This window comes from Chionomys nivalis, chromosome 5 (genome assembly GCF_950005125.1).
Source record: "Chionomys nivalis chromosome 5, mChiNiv1.1, whole genome shotgun sequence".
NCBI classification, from domain to species: Eukaryota; Metazoa; Chordata; class Mammalia; order Rodentia; family Cricetidae; genus Chionomys; species Chionomys nivalis.
Window position 1 is genome coordinate 59,429,955 of NC_080090.1, and position 14,424 is coordinate 59,444,378.

Consider the following 14,424-nt stretch of genomic DNA (forward strand, 5'->3'; position numbering starts at 1 on the left):
CTTTCTGCGTTTTATCTTGGCTTGTAAACATCTTGCCAAAAATTCTTTGTTATTTGTGTATGTTTTATAATCCTGAGTACAGGCATTAAGTAACACGACTTTTGTTCAATTTCCATGGAAGTCTTTATTTCTTTAACCTTCTGCTTTTACTATTAATCTTTTAGAAAGGCTGTGTGAGGTTGCAAGTTCCCAACTCTGTACTCTGTAACCTGAATCCACTATATCCATCATGCAAATATCATAACTGCGGGAGAAGCGCTTTTTAAACATCCTTTGATGAGAGATAAAGTTTCTATCTCATGATTTGTATTGAGAATAAATCATTTTGAAATGTGACTTGACACGAGCTATTTGAAACCATCAACACTTCTTTAGATGATGTAATCAATCCCTGTTAAGTCACATTTTGCCTGATTTCACAGAGAATTCTGAATTTTACCTGTCAACCTACTTGAAGCAAAAGGTTTAAGATTCCTGATAAATTATTTTACCCCACCATCCTTGCTTTCCTTGGTCATCTCTGGAAAGAAGTTTAGGAAAATTTTTTAACCTCCTACTGATCTCTCCACCTGAGAAAAATCTTAGAAGTTCCCACTACAAATGACGACATAACAGGTCCAGTGCAGAAGCAGCGGCGTGGTCTCTCAGTTATGCAATGCGAAGCCCTGAATTGTATTTTTATAAAAGCCTTCTAGAAAAATACAAGAGATTTTCTCTCCTGTTTATCCACTGACATTGCTGTTTACATTTCAGCTCACATATTGTAATTCATGGCTAGACTTTTTGTGTTGAACTGAAAAGTTAAAATTAATAAGAAGGACTTGGGCACTTCTGTATGCAATGATTCCTAAATGCAATAGACTCTGCTGCCCTTATTTAGGAATATGTTGGGAACATTACCCAATATTTTCTTGTAGCAGGCTTTCTTTTGGGCCTCCAACCAGCTCCCAAATCATAACATTGAGACTTATCATTAGTTATGAATGTTTGGCCTTATCTTATTCTTGTCCCTCTAGCTTTTGTAATTTAATTTGACCTGTTTCTCTTCATCTATATTTTGCTTTAGGGATTTTTTTTCTTTCATTCTGTATCTTCTACTTTTCTGCTTCTTCCATGTCTGACTGGCTGGTGGCTACCTGGCTACTGGTCCCAGGCATTTCCTTCTCATTCTCTCTCAAGCCTCCTCCTACTTATTCTCTCTGCCTGCCAGCCCTACCTAGCCCTCTACTATCTAGCTTTTGGCTGGTTAGCTTTTTATTAGGCCAATCAAGTACCTTAGGCAGGCAAGGTGAAAGAGCAACACATCTTTACCTAGCTACACAAATGCATCATAAACAAAAGCAACACATCTTTATATCATTAAACAAATGCAGCATGAACAAATATATCAAACTTTCACATAGTTAAAGTAACATTCCACAACACCTTCTCTGTACTAATTCAATGTTAGAGGCTTCAGTGATAATAGACAAAGGCCAACTCTACAAATTTCTTGTTGTTTTTGTCTTTTTGGCACCTGGGAGAAGAAACACATATATGAGATCAACACGGGGAGCGCTGTACAGCTGTACTGAATACTCTATATCTAATGAGACATTTTAGAAAAGAGATGTCTGGGCTGAGACAAAAGCACAAAGTCAGGAAGGTTAGCCAATCAGTTACTGTTTATACTAATGAATTTTCTGAATACTACACAATACTTAGAGTATAATTAATAAATGTATTTAGTATATATGTAGAACGCTACAATGATTTTAAGTATTTTACTTGAAAATAGAGGATTAAGTCAAAAATCTGTAAGTTTAAGGAATCATTGCTCAGTCATTACTGAGTCTTCGTCTATATGTAAGCATCCCAAAATTGTATTAAAAATATGCCTGTAATGATAAATTTCTTCCTTATGTAACTTCCTCAGAGTTAATAAGTAATTCAATTTCAGATGCTAACTGGCAAAGCATCCAGAGTTCAAGCCAAACTATCTTTCTATTCAGTTTGGTGATTAACTATGCATACAGTAGCATGTTCCTCTCTAAAGAGGGAACTTCAGACCTGTGTGCAGTGGAAAAAACACTGAGTCACAGGCACGGTTGTGGAATGCAGCTTTGTTTGAACGGGAGCCAGCTGAAGGCAACAGGCAGTTTCCATTCACTGAGTAAAGAGCAAACACCCCTGAAGAGTTACGTGTGAAAGTTATGCAACGATAAGATCCAAATTATTTCAAGTCGTTCTTTGCCAAGCGAGCCTAAGGGAAATCTCCTTGGCTGCAGGTAAAGTCATTGCCCTGCCCCACACGTACACTGCCTCCTACATCCCCAGAAGCCCTGGCCTCTCATCCATGAAATCACCATTCAGTTCTTCCTCCTGCGCATTCCTAACCGCATCAGGATGTGGCCTCTCGGGTTGCAGTACCACTGAGTAATGATTTCTAGTATCAATCACAAAAACAGACAAGGAAGACTGAAAATGAGAAATTAACAACAGAAAATGAATTTTGTATCAAAGACATGTCCTTTTACAGGTACCATATTTAAAGTTTAAACTCATGGATTATTTGGATTACCTGATATTCTTTGCACTATTATAAAGCAGGTCTCATTAGGACTCATAAAATCCTGAGGTTAAGATGGGACAATTTACCCAAAGTCACATGACTGATAAAAATAAAATATAAATTAATTTAACTCTAAAATCTATTCTTTCCTCTATGTCTTGATATATAAATGAATATCTCAAATTGGGGATGAACTTTTAAATGAGAAATAGTTAGCAATGTTGAACATCCTTATAAAAGTATTTCTTAATATGATATGCTAATAATCTCTTTTGAAAAAAGCTTACTAATTAAATGTAATTTTCAGAAAGGAATAACATTTTGACTCTGTGTTCAGTCCTGTATTCTTTCTCATTTTTCTCCTTAATCTAAAAATAACTTCAGTTTCCAAATGGAGCAACTGTATGTCAAGTTTTAAATTACAACAAAGATGCAAAATGTAGTAAAAATAGCATAACTTTTTCCAGGCACAAACTTTCGGCTATGCTATTAAATTTTTCTTAAAAACAATACTATTGTTTGACATTGAGAAAAGTTTTATACATTACCTTGATAGCATTTATATGACATCATATTTTATAAATGTTATCCTTTATGCTAATTTACAGATGAGAATGCTAATAGTAAAATTTGTGGGCAAACACTGAGCCAAGACAATAAGTAAGAATTTTAAAAGAAATGTTGAGCCAAGGAGAGTTTTGAGAAACAAACAAATGATTTAATTTTAGTAGTTCCATTTTAAAAAAATAAAGTGAATTCAAATAGAAGGGAGACAGGGCAGTAATCCCATAGGACTAACAAACAATCCAGGAACCTCCAGAGTCAGTTGTGAATATGCTGTACACACGAAGACTGACAGGAATATTCCATTGGAAGTGGTGACATTACCTAACAGCAGCAGTAACAACGAATGCCATCCACTGAAATTCTGCTCTCAGTTAAGCAGGAGTTGATCACCCCAACAGAAACACTTGCCCACACTGATTTGAAGTCAACCAATATACAACATTTTAGTTGCAAAGCAGGAATTATGAGTGGGAAAAAGCACATGGTTTGTCAGGAAGACTGCACAATGGATATCTGGAAGGTGTGAGCTAAGAGAATGAAAAGTGCACCCGTAGTTCCATCTCTTCCCCGTCTCAACCCCCGGCTGCCTCTGCCTACCCATTGTACATGGTCACTTGAAGCTAATATGAGAAGGCCAGACTTTCTTGGCTGCTGGTGTTCCTCTGGGTTCTGTGCTCAAAGGGAGAGGGAGCGGGGAGTACTTCCTGGTTAACACTTCAGTGAGGTAGAAGGAGTCCAGCCAACAGGTCAGGGATTTCAGATTCTGGATCTGATAGTATGTAGTCAATGTGTGACCTTGAATATGAAAAAAAGTCCTCTTTAGATTTTAGCTTCTTTATCAAAAAAAAAGTGTTATAAGTTGTGAATCCATATATAATGTAAAATGTTTGCCATACTTTTCTGTCCTTGGCATTGAACTTGTCAGGCTACTTATCACATTTTTTTCTATCACAGCTAGATACTTCTTTCTAACTTCTTTTTTGTGAACTCCCTTCCCAATACACACACACACACACACACGCACGCGCGCGCACATGCACACATGGGTGCACAGACTAATCTGTGATGGCAAATGAACAATAAAGTAGCTGGATTTCCTAAGTGTTTATCATCTGTGTTCACTTGTCTGAAGAAACTATCCAAATGGAGCGTACTCTGGAGAGTTGTTGAGTCTGTGTGTGGGTATACAGGACCAGATTCAGGATTCTTCCAGTGTTCTTTTGAGGTCTTCTCACCATAAAATGCAAAAACTGAAAAGGATTGCTTTCACTTCCCCATTTTCCCAACAATGAGATTATAGGTGTAGATATTATCTATTTATTTATATATATAATATAATTATTATATTATTTCTAAAATTCTGTATTGTTCTGATAAGTAACTAAGTATTTGAAAAGTATTGCAGTAACACCTACTCTACTGATTTGTGAGTATGAATATATTCAAGGTTTAATGAAAATATATTTAAACATTTATTTTCATCAGATTTTCAAGGACCAAGATGTTGTTCTAAATACTCCAGAAATTTATTGTAAAAATGTTTTTCACAGTCGGCCACACCCTCAAAAAGGTCCAAGTCATTCATGGAAATGAAATGAATTCTCTCAATTCATATGTATCCTTTAAAATATATTAAGGTTATATAAAAGTATAGTGGATAATTGAGATCATGTTTAATTATATAACTTGCATATAAGCACTCTAAGAATACATGTCTTATTAATAGTATATTCTCATAATTATAATAGAACTATGACTTAAAGTCTCAAACTCAGCAATGTACTCAGAAATATACACAAAGAGACTTTACTTTCCACCAACTGCTACCAAAGTTTTCTCATCTTGATTCACCCTTATCCCATCCTCTATGTGTAAGACTGTAACAGTTGAAAAACAGGGAGTCTGGATACGACCCACTTTCTTGTTTCCTGATATTGACCTTGCCTGGGGCCACCTGTTCAACACTGCTATGGGGAGGACAGGTAAAGAATTAAGGTGGAAAGGGGAGACTGCTCAGCCCAGTGCAGGACCCAGTGGAGGTCTGAAGTTTCTTTACAAGACCGGGACTCCTCCCAGCCCTCTAGGCAGTCTCGGGTCTTGTACCAAGTGGGTAAAGGTATACTGTTTATTGCTGTCATAACAAATTGTCACAAACTCCGTAGTTTGAAACATTTCCATCTTATAATTCTGTAGGCTAGACATCTGGTAGCCCCACAAAGCTGCCATAAACACATTAGTCATCATGTGCACTTTCCTGAAGAAGCTGCTTCTAGGCTCCTCTAGGCAGCTGGCAGGATTCTGTTCTCCTCCACCTTCGGGCCATCAGTAGACAGTCATGCTCTGAATCTCTCTGACGTCAGCCCCACAATGTTTTCAATGTTTAAGGCCCCCAGCAGTTCATTAGGCCCACTAATTAATCTGTAATAACTGATGAATGCATATAGTTATCAAATCTGCCAAGTCCTTCTGGCTGTCTACAGTGATTGTCACATTGCAGAGGTTATGTACATCTTTGGGTGGTGCTACTGCCCTTTACAGGAAACCATCTATCTTCCACAGGAAACCATCAGAGAGTCCTAGGGAAAGTATTGCTGTATTCTCTATGTGCAGTGGGTTATTTCCAGGAATCCTCTGCTACAGGCTTGGCTTTTGAAGTCTTTGAAGGAAGTATCCCCTATGGCTGTTACTCTTTGTGTGTTGTGACCTTGTTCCTATAGAGTCGGAAGGTTGGATTGGGGTGTGAAAAGAAGCCATGTTCTCACAACCCACACCAGGCAGCCCAATTATAAGGGTTTTCTTCATAGCTGTTCTGATCCTCCCCCTTTCTGCCATGGCCCTTTTTCCTAACTCCAGCTGTTCAAAATCAATAAAGAATAGAGGTTTCTTAAAATTTAATAAGCTGTTTCTCTTTGAAAAGCTTGGAACAGGCATTTGTATGACTTACAAATGTAAGTTTAGAGCAAAACATTCATTCATAGATCCTTAGCTGTGAGATGTCTGTGAGCTGTACCAATCACCAAGAAACGAGGTGTTTAAGAAGAGGGCAAACACTTTTCATATCCAAATCTATGACCTCATTTTTATATTGTTCCGTACCTGTCATTTTCTAGAATAGCTACCAGCACTTTGTGAAAATCTACAAGGTAATAATGAATATAAATACTTATAATAAATGCATACAACAATATACTGTTTTCAAAATTTTTAAATTTTGAAGAGCATGAAAAGTAATACATCATCCAATGCTGTCACATGCCTTTCTCAAATTCTGGTGCAAAACAGATGAGATCAGATGAATTTGGGTTGGTATGACCATAGATATTGGTGCTAAACAGTGTGACAGAGAACCCACAGTTCAAGTGGACACAGACTTCTAGAAACATTATTCCTCACTGTTGTTCTATACTCAAGCTTATTACTTGGGTTCAAAACTGGGCAAAATAGTGATGCAAATGTGATCTGAAAGTGTGTATAGAGTGGCTGTCCAGACTCTACCTGGTGCTCTTCTCTCGATGCCACTTCAGCTGAGGGATGCCACTGCTTTGCGGCAGAAAGCATTCGGCCATTGTATGTTACACTTCTTTTTTGTAGTGTAGCGGATTCTCGGGGTATTTCTTCCCTTCCTTCAGTAAGAGTCTCCTTCTGAAGGGAAGTCAAGAATCTGCCTCCTGGAATCCCCCATGTCAGAGGCCAGTATTAAAGCAAAAAAGCTGCCTTTCAGTGTCTGTTTCTTACCCTTCCACTGACCAGCTACCGCCATACTCTGAGAGTCAATCCTTTCGAGAGTGACTACCTTCTAATCTTGCCATCTTTTAATTTTTAATTAAATCATATGTAGTGGAAAGTGGGGCGCTGGCATGGATCACACATGGGAGTCAGAAGACAACTTGTAGAGGATGGGTTCTCTCCTTTCACTGTGTGCGTCCAAGAGATCAAACTCAGGCCATCAAACTTGGTGACAAGCAACTTCATTAGCTGAGCCATCTCACCAGTTTGACCTTGTCATCTTAATTCTATCCATCTTCTGTATTTCCTCAGATACCATTACATTTATCCATGTTGTGGTAGTTAACACACCACAGTAGAAATCATCTGCTTATTTATATTTTGTCCACAGGCAAGTATTTTCTGAAAATCACTTAATATTCAAAGTCAACCTAAAACTGTCTCATAGTGAACAGTTAATAAACACAGTATGAATGGATAAACAATTTTAATAATGCTAGGTCATCATATAGCAGCAACAAGACCAGATTTAGTTTCCATGATTGAGCCTATAGGTATGATGGTGCCCATTCTACATATGCTGATCAACATATCTGACCCATAATGCCTCACTCTCTTTCTCCCCACTGAGATAATGATTGCGAAGATGAAGTTGAGCAAAGGAAGCAAGCAGTGTATGCCCTCACCATGTTGCCTAAGCCTGTCACATAAACAGCATGACTCATATTAGTCGTGTCCATATTAGAAGCCCAGAAGTACCCTGCCCGTGGTTTATAGTTAGCAGGAACTTACTACTATAGGCCTTGAGTGATTACTGTGTGTCTGTTTCCTAATGTGTATTGAGCTATGCAACAACATAAGCTTTACCACAAAACCACAACCCTATCAAAGAACTAAGTACAGGGAGCACATGCTTCCCATAGGGGATGACAATAATCCACTCATCCAAGATGGACTCAACAGCTCACATGCCTCCCAATCAACTCTTGAGCTTGTTGTCAGCTTATAATTATAGTACTGCTTGTTCCTCCTTTTCACCTGCTGTGGTACACTGTACTTATCCTTTAACAATGCCTCTGGATGAAGCTTAAAGTCTCTTAGAGACCAGAACAATGCTTTATCTCCATCTGCACTCTGTCTGCTGTTAAATGTACGCAAAAGGAATAAATGAATAAGTTAAAGACTATGTTGATTGACTTATTCCATTTTCCACTATTAGAACAGAACACCACAGATTGGATAATTTACAAGCAATGGAAGCTTATTTGGATTATGATCCTAAAAGCTAGGAAGCCTGAGACTGAGGAGTCACTTCTAGTAGGACTTTCTTTCTGCCACAAATGTCTTTACATAATATTGACTCCTACAGCAATCAGATCCAAAACCAGGGACCCACATTCAACTCCTGCACACATCCTCCACACACATATATGCATGTACACATGCACATACACACACATAAATAACTGTTTTTAAAAAGTAAATTGGAGTTCCTATTTGTGCTCACAAAGCTAGTTTTAATTTAATATTCACAAATACCTTGAGGAAATAAGGTTAAATCTATCCATTTTATATTAAAGGAAATGTAAGGCACACAGAGGGGAAAGGACTTGCTAGGTTTATAGGTGCCAAGGGGCAGAGCTCAGATGAGACCACAGGTGTGACAGTTAATACTAATTATCAACCCGTCAGGATCTAGAGTCACCTAGGAGGTAAATTTCTGGTAATGGCATCATTCCATGGGCTGGAATCCCAGAGAGAGTAAAACACCAATGTTCATTTCCCTCTGCTTCCTGACTATGGACACTATGTGGTTAGGTGCCTTACACTCTTGCCACTGTGACTTCCCCTCCATGATGAACTGTGTTCCCTGGAACTGTGAGCCACAGTAGACCCCTCCTTTCTTAAATTGCCTTTGTCACGTATTTCACCTCATGTCTTAGGGAGGATTACTATTGCTGTGATGAAATATCACAACCAAAATGCAAGTCTGGAGACAAGGATCTATTCTGTTTCCACTTCCATATCGCTGTTCGTCATCAAGGGAAGTCAGCACAGGAACTCACACAGGAACAGATACAACACAGAGATGTACTGCTTGCTGCCTCTGGCTTGCTCAGCCTGATTTCTTATAAAACCCAGGACCACCAGGCCAGGGGTGGCACTGTCTATCACTAATTAAGAAAATGTTCTACAGGCTTGCCAACAACCTGAACTTATGAAATCTCTCTCTCTCTCTCTCTCTTTTTTTTTTTCTGTTTTGTTTTTTAAGAGAGGGATTCTTATTATAACCCTAGATGTCCTGGAAGTCACTTTATAGAACAAGCTGGCCTCAAACCCAAAGATCAGTCTGCCTCCCAAGTGTTGGGATTAAAGGCATGTGGCACCACCACCCAACTGGAGGCATTTTCTTAATTGAGGTTCCCTGCTCCCAGATGACTTTAGCTTGTGTCAAGTTGGCATACAACATACGACCATCTAGTATACCTCAGTAATGAGAACAGTATCTAACATACACAGCCCGACCACCATGCTGCTTCTATTATGAGAGTCTCTACAACTCTATCCAATAAGGAAGTGGGTGTTATCATGTAGAAGACCAGAGCTGTAGTCCTTGTGTGCTATATCTGGCTGTGAATTATCTGGCAGCTGTGAAAAACAAATATGATAATTACTGAAGTATTTATTTTGAATTTGAAATAGAGCATTCATTTATCTACACAAAAAGTAAGGTAGTTTTTGGAACCGTGGCCCTCTGTGACTGACATATAGGCAGCATCTCATCATCCCTTCCATTACGGTTTTACATAAGAATTTAAAATGCTGTCCAAATGTAGCAAATGATCCTGTGTGGATGCAGATGAATAATGCCTAAAATGTCAAATTATAGCAAAATTTTTAAGAGGAAAAGCTTAGTGAGAGGTCTTCTGACAATGGGGGTGGATCTTACAAGGGGTATTAAACCCCACCCTGCCTTGTTCCCTAGCCATGAGATGAATAGTTTTGTCATATGGTCCCACAATAATGTGATCATTGCTTCAAGCTCAAAACCAACAAGGCCATCTTACCATAAACTGAAAACTCTAAAACTTTGAGCCGATTAGCCTCGCTTATGAAGCTCATTGTCTCCAGTATTTTGTCACAGTACCAGAAAGCTAGCCCCACCCATTACATACTGGTGGTGAGTAATGTAAAAGAGGATGGGGCAGGTTTCCTTCATCTTCTGACACATAAAAAACACTGTTGTGTAAAAGAGTATTATTGTTAATATAATTTAGAAATAAATTCTGTTTTTTCCTAGACTGTGCTTCTGAGCATACTTTGAAGGCAAGCTGGATGGTATATTATGCAACAGTTATTACCTTTGGAGACCGCAACCATCTGGGCTCAACATCCTCTTAGAAGAAATGTAAGTATGGCTGCCAAGGCCACACATTATGATCAAAAACAACTGAAAGATGAAAAGGAAGAAGAAAAGCAGAGAGAATTTCCAAGTACTCAAAGCACTTACAGACAAAAATTTCACACTATTCAAAGGAAGTCAATGCCTATTTATTCCTGTATTTAACTACAAGAAATAGTTTTTATAAGTATGTTTTTCCTTTCTCTGAATGATGGATGAACCACCCATGTTCTAGAATTGTGACCTTGTGACCAGCCTTGTAAGGTTCTCTAATTCCAAGTGCCTTTGAGTCCTAATGGAGACTCCTCAAAGAACCACAAAACCAAACCTTTATGAGTCCTTAGGATCAACTCTAGCAAATTTTGTGACACCATCTACCCTTTGTGGTGGCAACCCCTTACCACACATACCATAGCCCTGTAGGCAGAGACTGCTCATTCATTTCCCGGCTGCCCAGACATGAATAATCACACAGAAACTATACTAATTACAACACTGTTTGGCGATATCTCAGGCATATTTCTAGCTAGCTCTTACATCTTAAATTAATCCATTTCTATTATTTTATATTTTACCACAAGGCTTGTGGTTTTTTACCTCTTGCTTCTTAGGTAGCTATATGACATTTGCCTCCTTTGACAGCTACATGGCATCTCCTTGACTCGGCCTATTCTCTCTATATATACCTCTGTTTGGATTTCCCACCTAGCTTTACTCTGCTAAGTCATTGGCCCAAATAGCTTTATTTATCAATCAATAAAAGCAACACATATACAGAAGGACATCCTATATCATGGCCCCATTTCCTTTATTTATTAACAAAATAATAAATCAATTCTAGCAGCCACAGAGACTGATAGTTTTACTCAGGAAAACTCTGAAGTATAGAAGGTTGAGGGGAAAGCTGAGTTCACCAAAGCATCTAATTTTAGTCATGTTGCAAGATGGCAACATGCCAAGAAATTAATTGTTCCCATCTTTGTGTAAACTCAGCCTCAAGCTTTCTATAAAGTTTTCTTCAAGAGACGGGCCAAGTTTTCTTCATAGAGGAAAACAAATGTCCTGCTGTGCTCTTAGAAGAATATGAACTTGGAGTATTTGAGAGTCAGGGAGAACTGTGCTGCTGGCCAAGTAGTATTTATTGAGCACAAATGACAAACCTGAACTATACCTTCAGATGAAAAATGTATGAATAACAGATGCATGTATCCAGCTTCCCACTTATCGCCCCATTTGGAAATCCCATGACCCATCATGTCCAAAATTGAATCCATTCAACGTCCACTAAAATAATTCTTCCTTGTAATTTTTATCTATGCCCAACCTACTACCCATCCAACAGTTAATTCTTTATTCTTCTTTCTTGCACACTGCTTCTCCTTCTCCTACACAATCTTGAATAAACCTTGTGGTCATATTATTTTCTGGTTTTAATGGCATTGCCTGAATTATTACAGCAATGACATCCATCCACTCTTGCTTTTTCTGATTCATTTTCCATAGACTATAGTCACCATGACCTTCTGAGAGGTGAAGACAGAGAGAAACAGAGGTAAAAAGAGGGAAGGAAGAAGGATAGAGTTTTTGAAGGGTCCTAAACACAGCAGGGTGCTCCCTCCTGGACCCTGGATTAGGCACAAACCACACCCAAACATCTACTTTTACGAGAGTTTCGTTATTAAATGGGGGAAGGGAGTACGGTTGTTCATTTCTGACACAGGCGATTCATAGATTAATAAAAATGGGTTAATTTAAGATATAAGAGTTAGCCAGGAATGTGCTAAGCCATTGGTCAAGCAGTGTTGTAATTAATATAGTTTCTTTTTTTTTTTTTTTTTTTTTTTTGGTTACTGCAGCACTTTTATTTTTCTTTACACAATGACATGTTGCTGGGGCCTAATGTTCTCACTGAACAGTAGAAAACCAAAATTTGTCATTTCTTAAATTGAGTACAAAAAACCTTACATAAATTAAAAGAATGAATACATTTACAGGTGTCAATGCAAACGTTCCCAACTCAAGGCAAGTAACAACCCACGCGGTCAGGAGGGAAAACACCAGAACTGGGTCCTAAGGCTCCGACTTTCCCACCCTGTTAGACCGGCAAGACGGAAGTGGTAACTGGTTCAGGAACCCTTGCCAGCCTCGAGAAATCCTGGAAGTCAGCAGTCAGTAATACCCTGCACAGATCACTGCACCGTGCTCACACATCCACCAGGCTGGGGGTTCTCCTCCACAGCATGCTCTCGCTCTCCCCAGCCACCTAGTGACCGAGCCACATGACTAAGGACTAAATCAAGATACGCACAGGGCATTAAACAATACCAAGGGAGCAGTTAACTTGAATACAAGGTCAAAAATCAGCAACAAGTTCTACAATCCAGTGCTGATGTTGGATACAAGCTTCAAGGACAAATTTCTTTTCAAAGGCTTATTCCAGTTTCATGAGGCTAGCATGAGGTGTGTACATTTGCCAGGGCAAATTGATACTTCAGAATCAGCTCATGCAGCAGATGTCTGGCACCTGCTCAGTCCATCTAGAAGCATTTGCGGTGGACGATGGAGGGGCCCGACTCATCGTACTCCTGCTTGCTGATCCACATCTGCTGGAAGGTGGACAGTGAGGCCAGGATGGAGCCGCCGATCCAGACCGAGTACTTGCGCTCAGGGGGAGCGATGATCTTGATCTTCATCGTGCTGGGCGCTAGGGCTGTGATCTCCTTCTGCATCCTGTCGGCAATGCCTGGGTACATGGTGGTACCACCGGACAACACTGTGTTGGCATACAAATCCTTGCGGATGTCCACGTCACACTTCATGATGGAGTTGAAGGTGGTCTCGTGGATGCCACGGGACTCCATGCCCAGGAAGGAAGGCTGGAAGAGAGCCTCTGGACACCGGAACCGCTCATTGCCGATGGTGATCACCTGCCCATCAGGCAGCTCATAGCTCTTCTCCAAGGAAGAGGACGACGCAGCAGTGGCCATTTCCTGCTCAAAATCCAGGGCAACGTAGCACAGCTTCTCCTTAATGTCACGCACGATTTCCCGCTCAGCCGTGGTGGTGAAGCTGTAGCCCCGCTCGGTCAGAATCTTCATGAGGTAGTCTGTCAGGTCCCGGCCAGCCAGGTCCAGACGCAAGATGGCGTGGGGAAGGGCGTAGCCCTCATAGATGGGCACTGTGTGTGTGACCCCGTCACCAGAGTCCATGACAATGCCAGTGGTGCGCCCAGATGCATACAGGGACAGCACCGCCTGAATGGCCACGTACATGGCTGGGGTGTTGAAGGTTTCAAACATTATCTGCGTCATCTTCTCTCTGTTCGCCTTGGGGTTCAGGGGGGCCTCGGTCAGAAGCACCGGGTGCTCCTCAGGGGCCACACGCAGCTCGTTGTAGAAGGTGTGATGCCAGATCTTCTCCATGTCGTCCCAGTTGGTGACGATGCCGTGCTCGATGGGGTATTTCAGGGTCAGGATTCCTCTCTTGCTCTGGGCCTCGTCACCCACGTACGAGTCCTTCTGGCCCATGCCCACCATGACGCCCTGGTGTCGGGGGCGCCCGACGATGGACGGGAACACGGCCCTGGGGGCGTCGTCGCCAGCAAAGCCAGCTTTGCACATGCCGGAGCCATTGTCAATGACGAGCGCGGCGATTTCTTCTTCCATGGCGATCAGCGAATGCCGGGGAGACGGAGCAGCGAGAAGACACGCAGCGCGCAAACCGGCGGCGGAGTGTGAGACCCTTAATATAGTTTCTATGTGATTATTTGGGTCTGGGTGGCCAGGAACAAAAGAGTAGTCTCCATTTACAAAAATATCTTTGAAACCTTTTGGCTGTGGGACATACAATTGCTTAACACCCAAATTGCTAGATTGGATTAGGGAATTAACATTCAGTGGGCAAGATTGCTCTTGTTGAATATGTGGCTGGCATCATAAGAAATGATTACATAATCCAAAAGGTAAAACTTGACTTCTGTATAAAGGTGCACATTAGTGAGTATTGGCTCATTTGTATAGTGGCAGGATTTAGGGAGAAGTTGACATTGTGGCAGTGAGGAGAAACTCAAGATCATTAGGTTCTGCGAGCTAGAAATTAGAACCATACGTGGGAGGGTTAGAAAATGGTGTTCTCTTGAAATAGAGTTATCCTCACTCAGGTGATCAACTATGGAATA

General features: G+C 40.4%; 1 protein-coding gene across 1 annotated transcript; it reads right to left on the minus strand.

Annotated features, from left to right (window-relative positions):
- Window positions 1–12,092: 12,092 nt before the first annotated feature.
- On the minus strand, window positions 12,093–13,967 carry LOC130875114 (actin, cytoplasmic 2-like). Its single transcript, XM_057770800.1, has one exon. The coding sequence runs from the start codon at window positions 13,910–13,912 to the stop codon at window positions 12,785–12,787; it is 1,128 nt and encodes a 375-aa protein (XP_057626783.1). The 5' UTR covers window positions 13,913–13,967; the 3' UTR covers window positions 12,093–12,784.
- Window positions 13,968–14,424: the final 457 nt, after the last annotated feature.

Coding starts and splice junctions, on each gene's coding strand:
- LOC130875114 (XM_057770800.1), bottom strand. CDS start 13,912: ATGGAAGAAGAAATCGCCGCGCTCGTCATTGACAATGGCTCCGGCATG.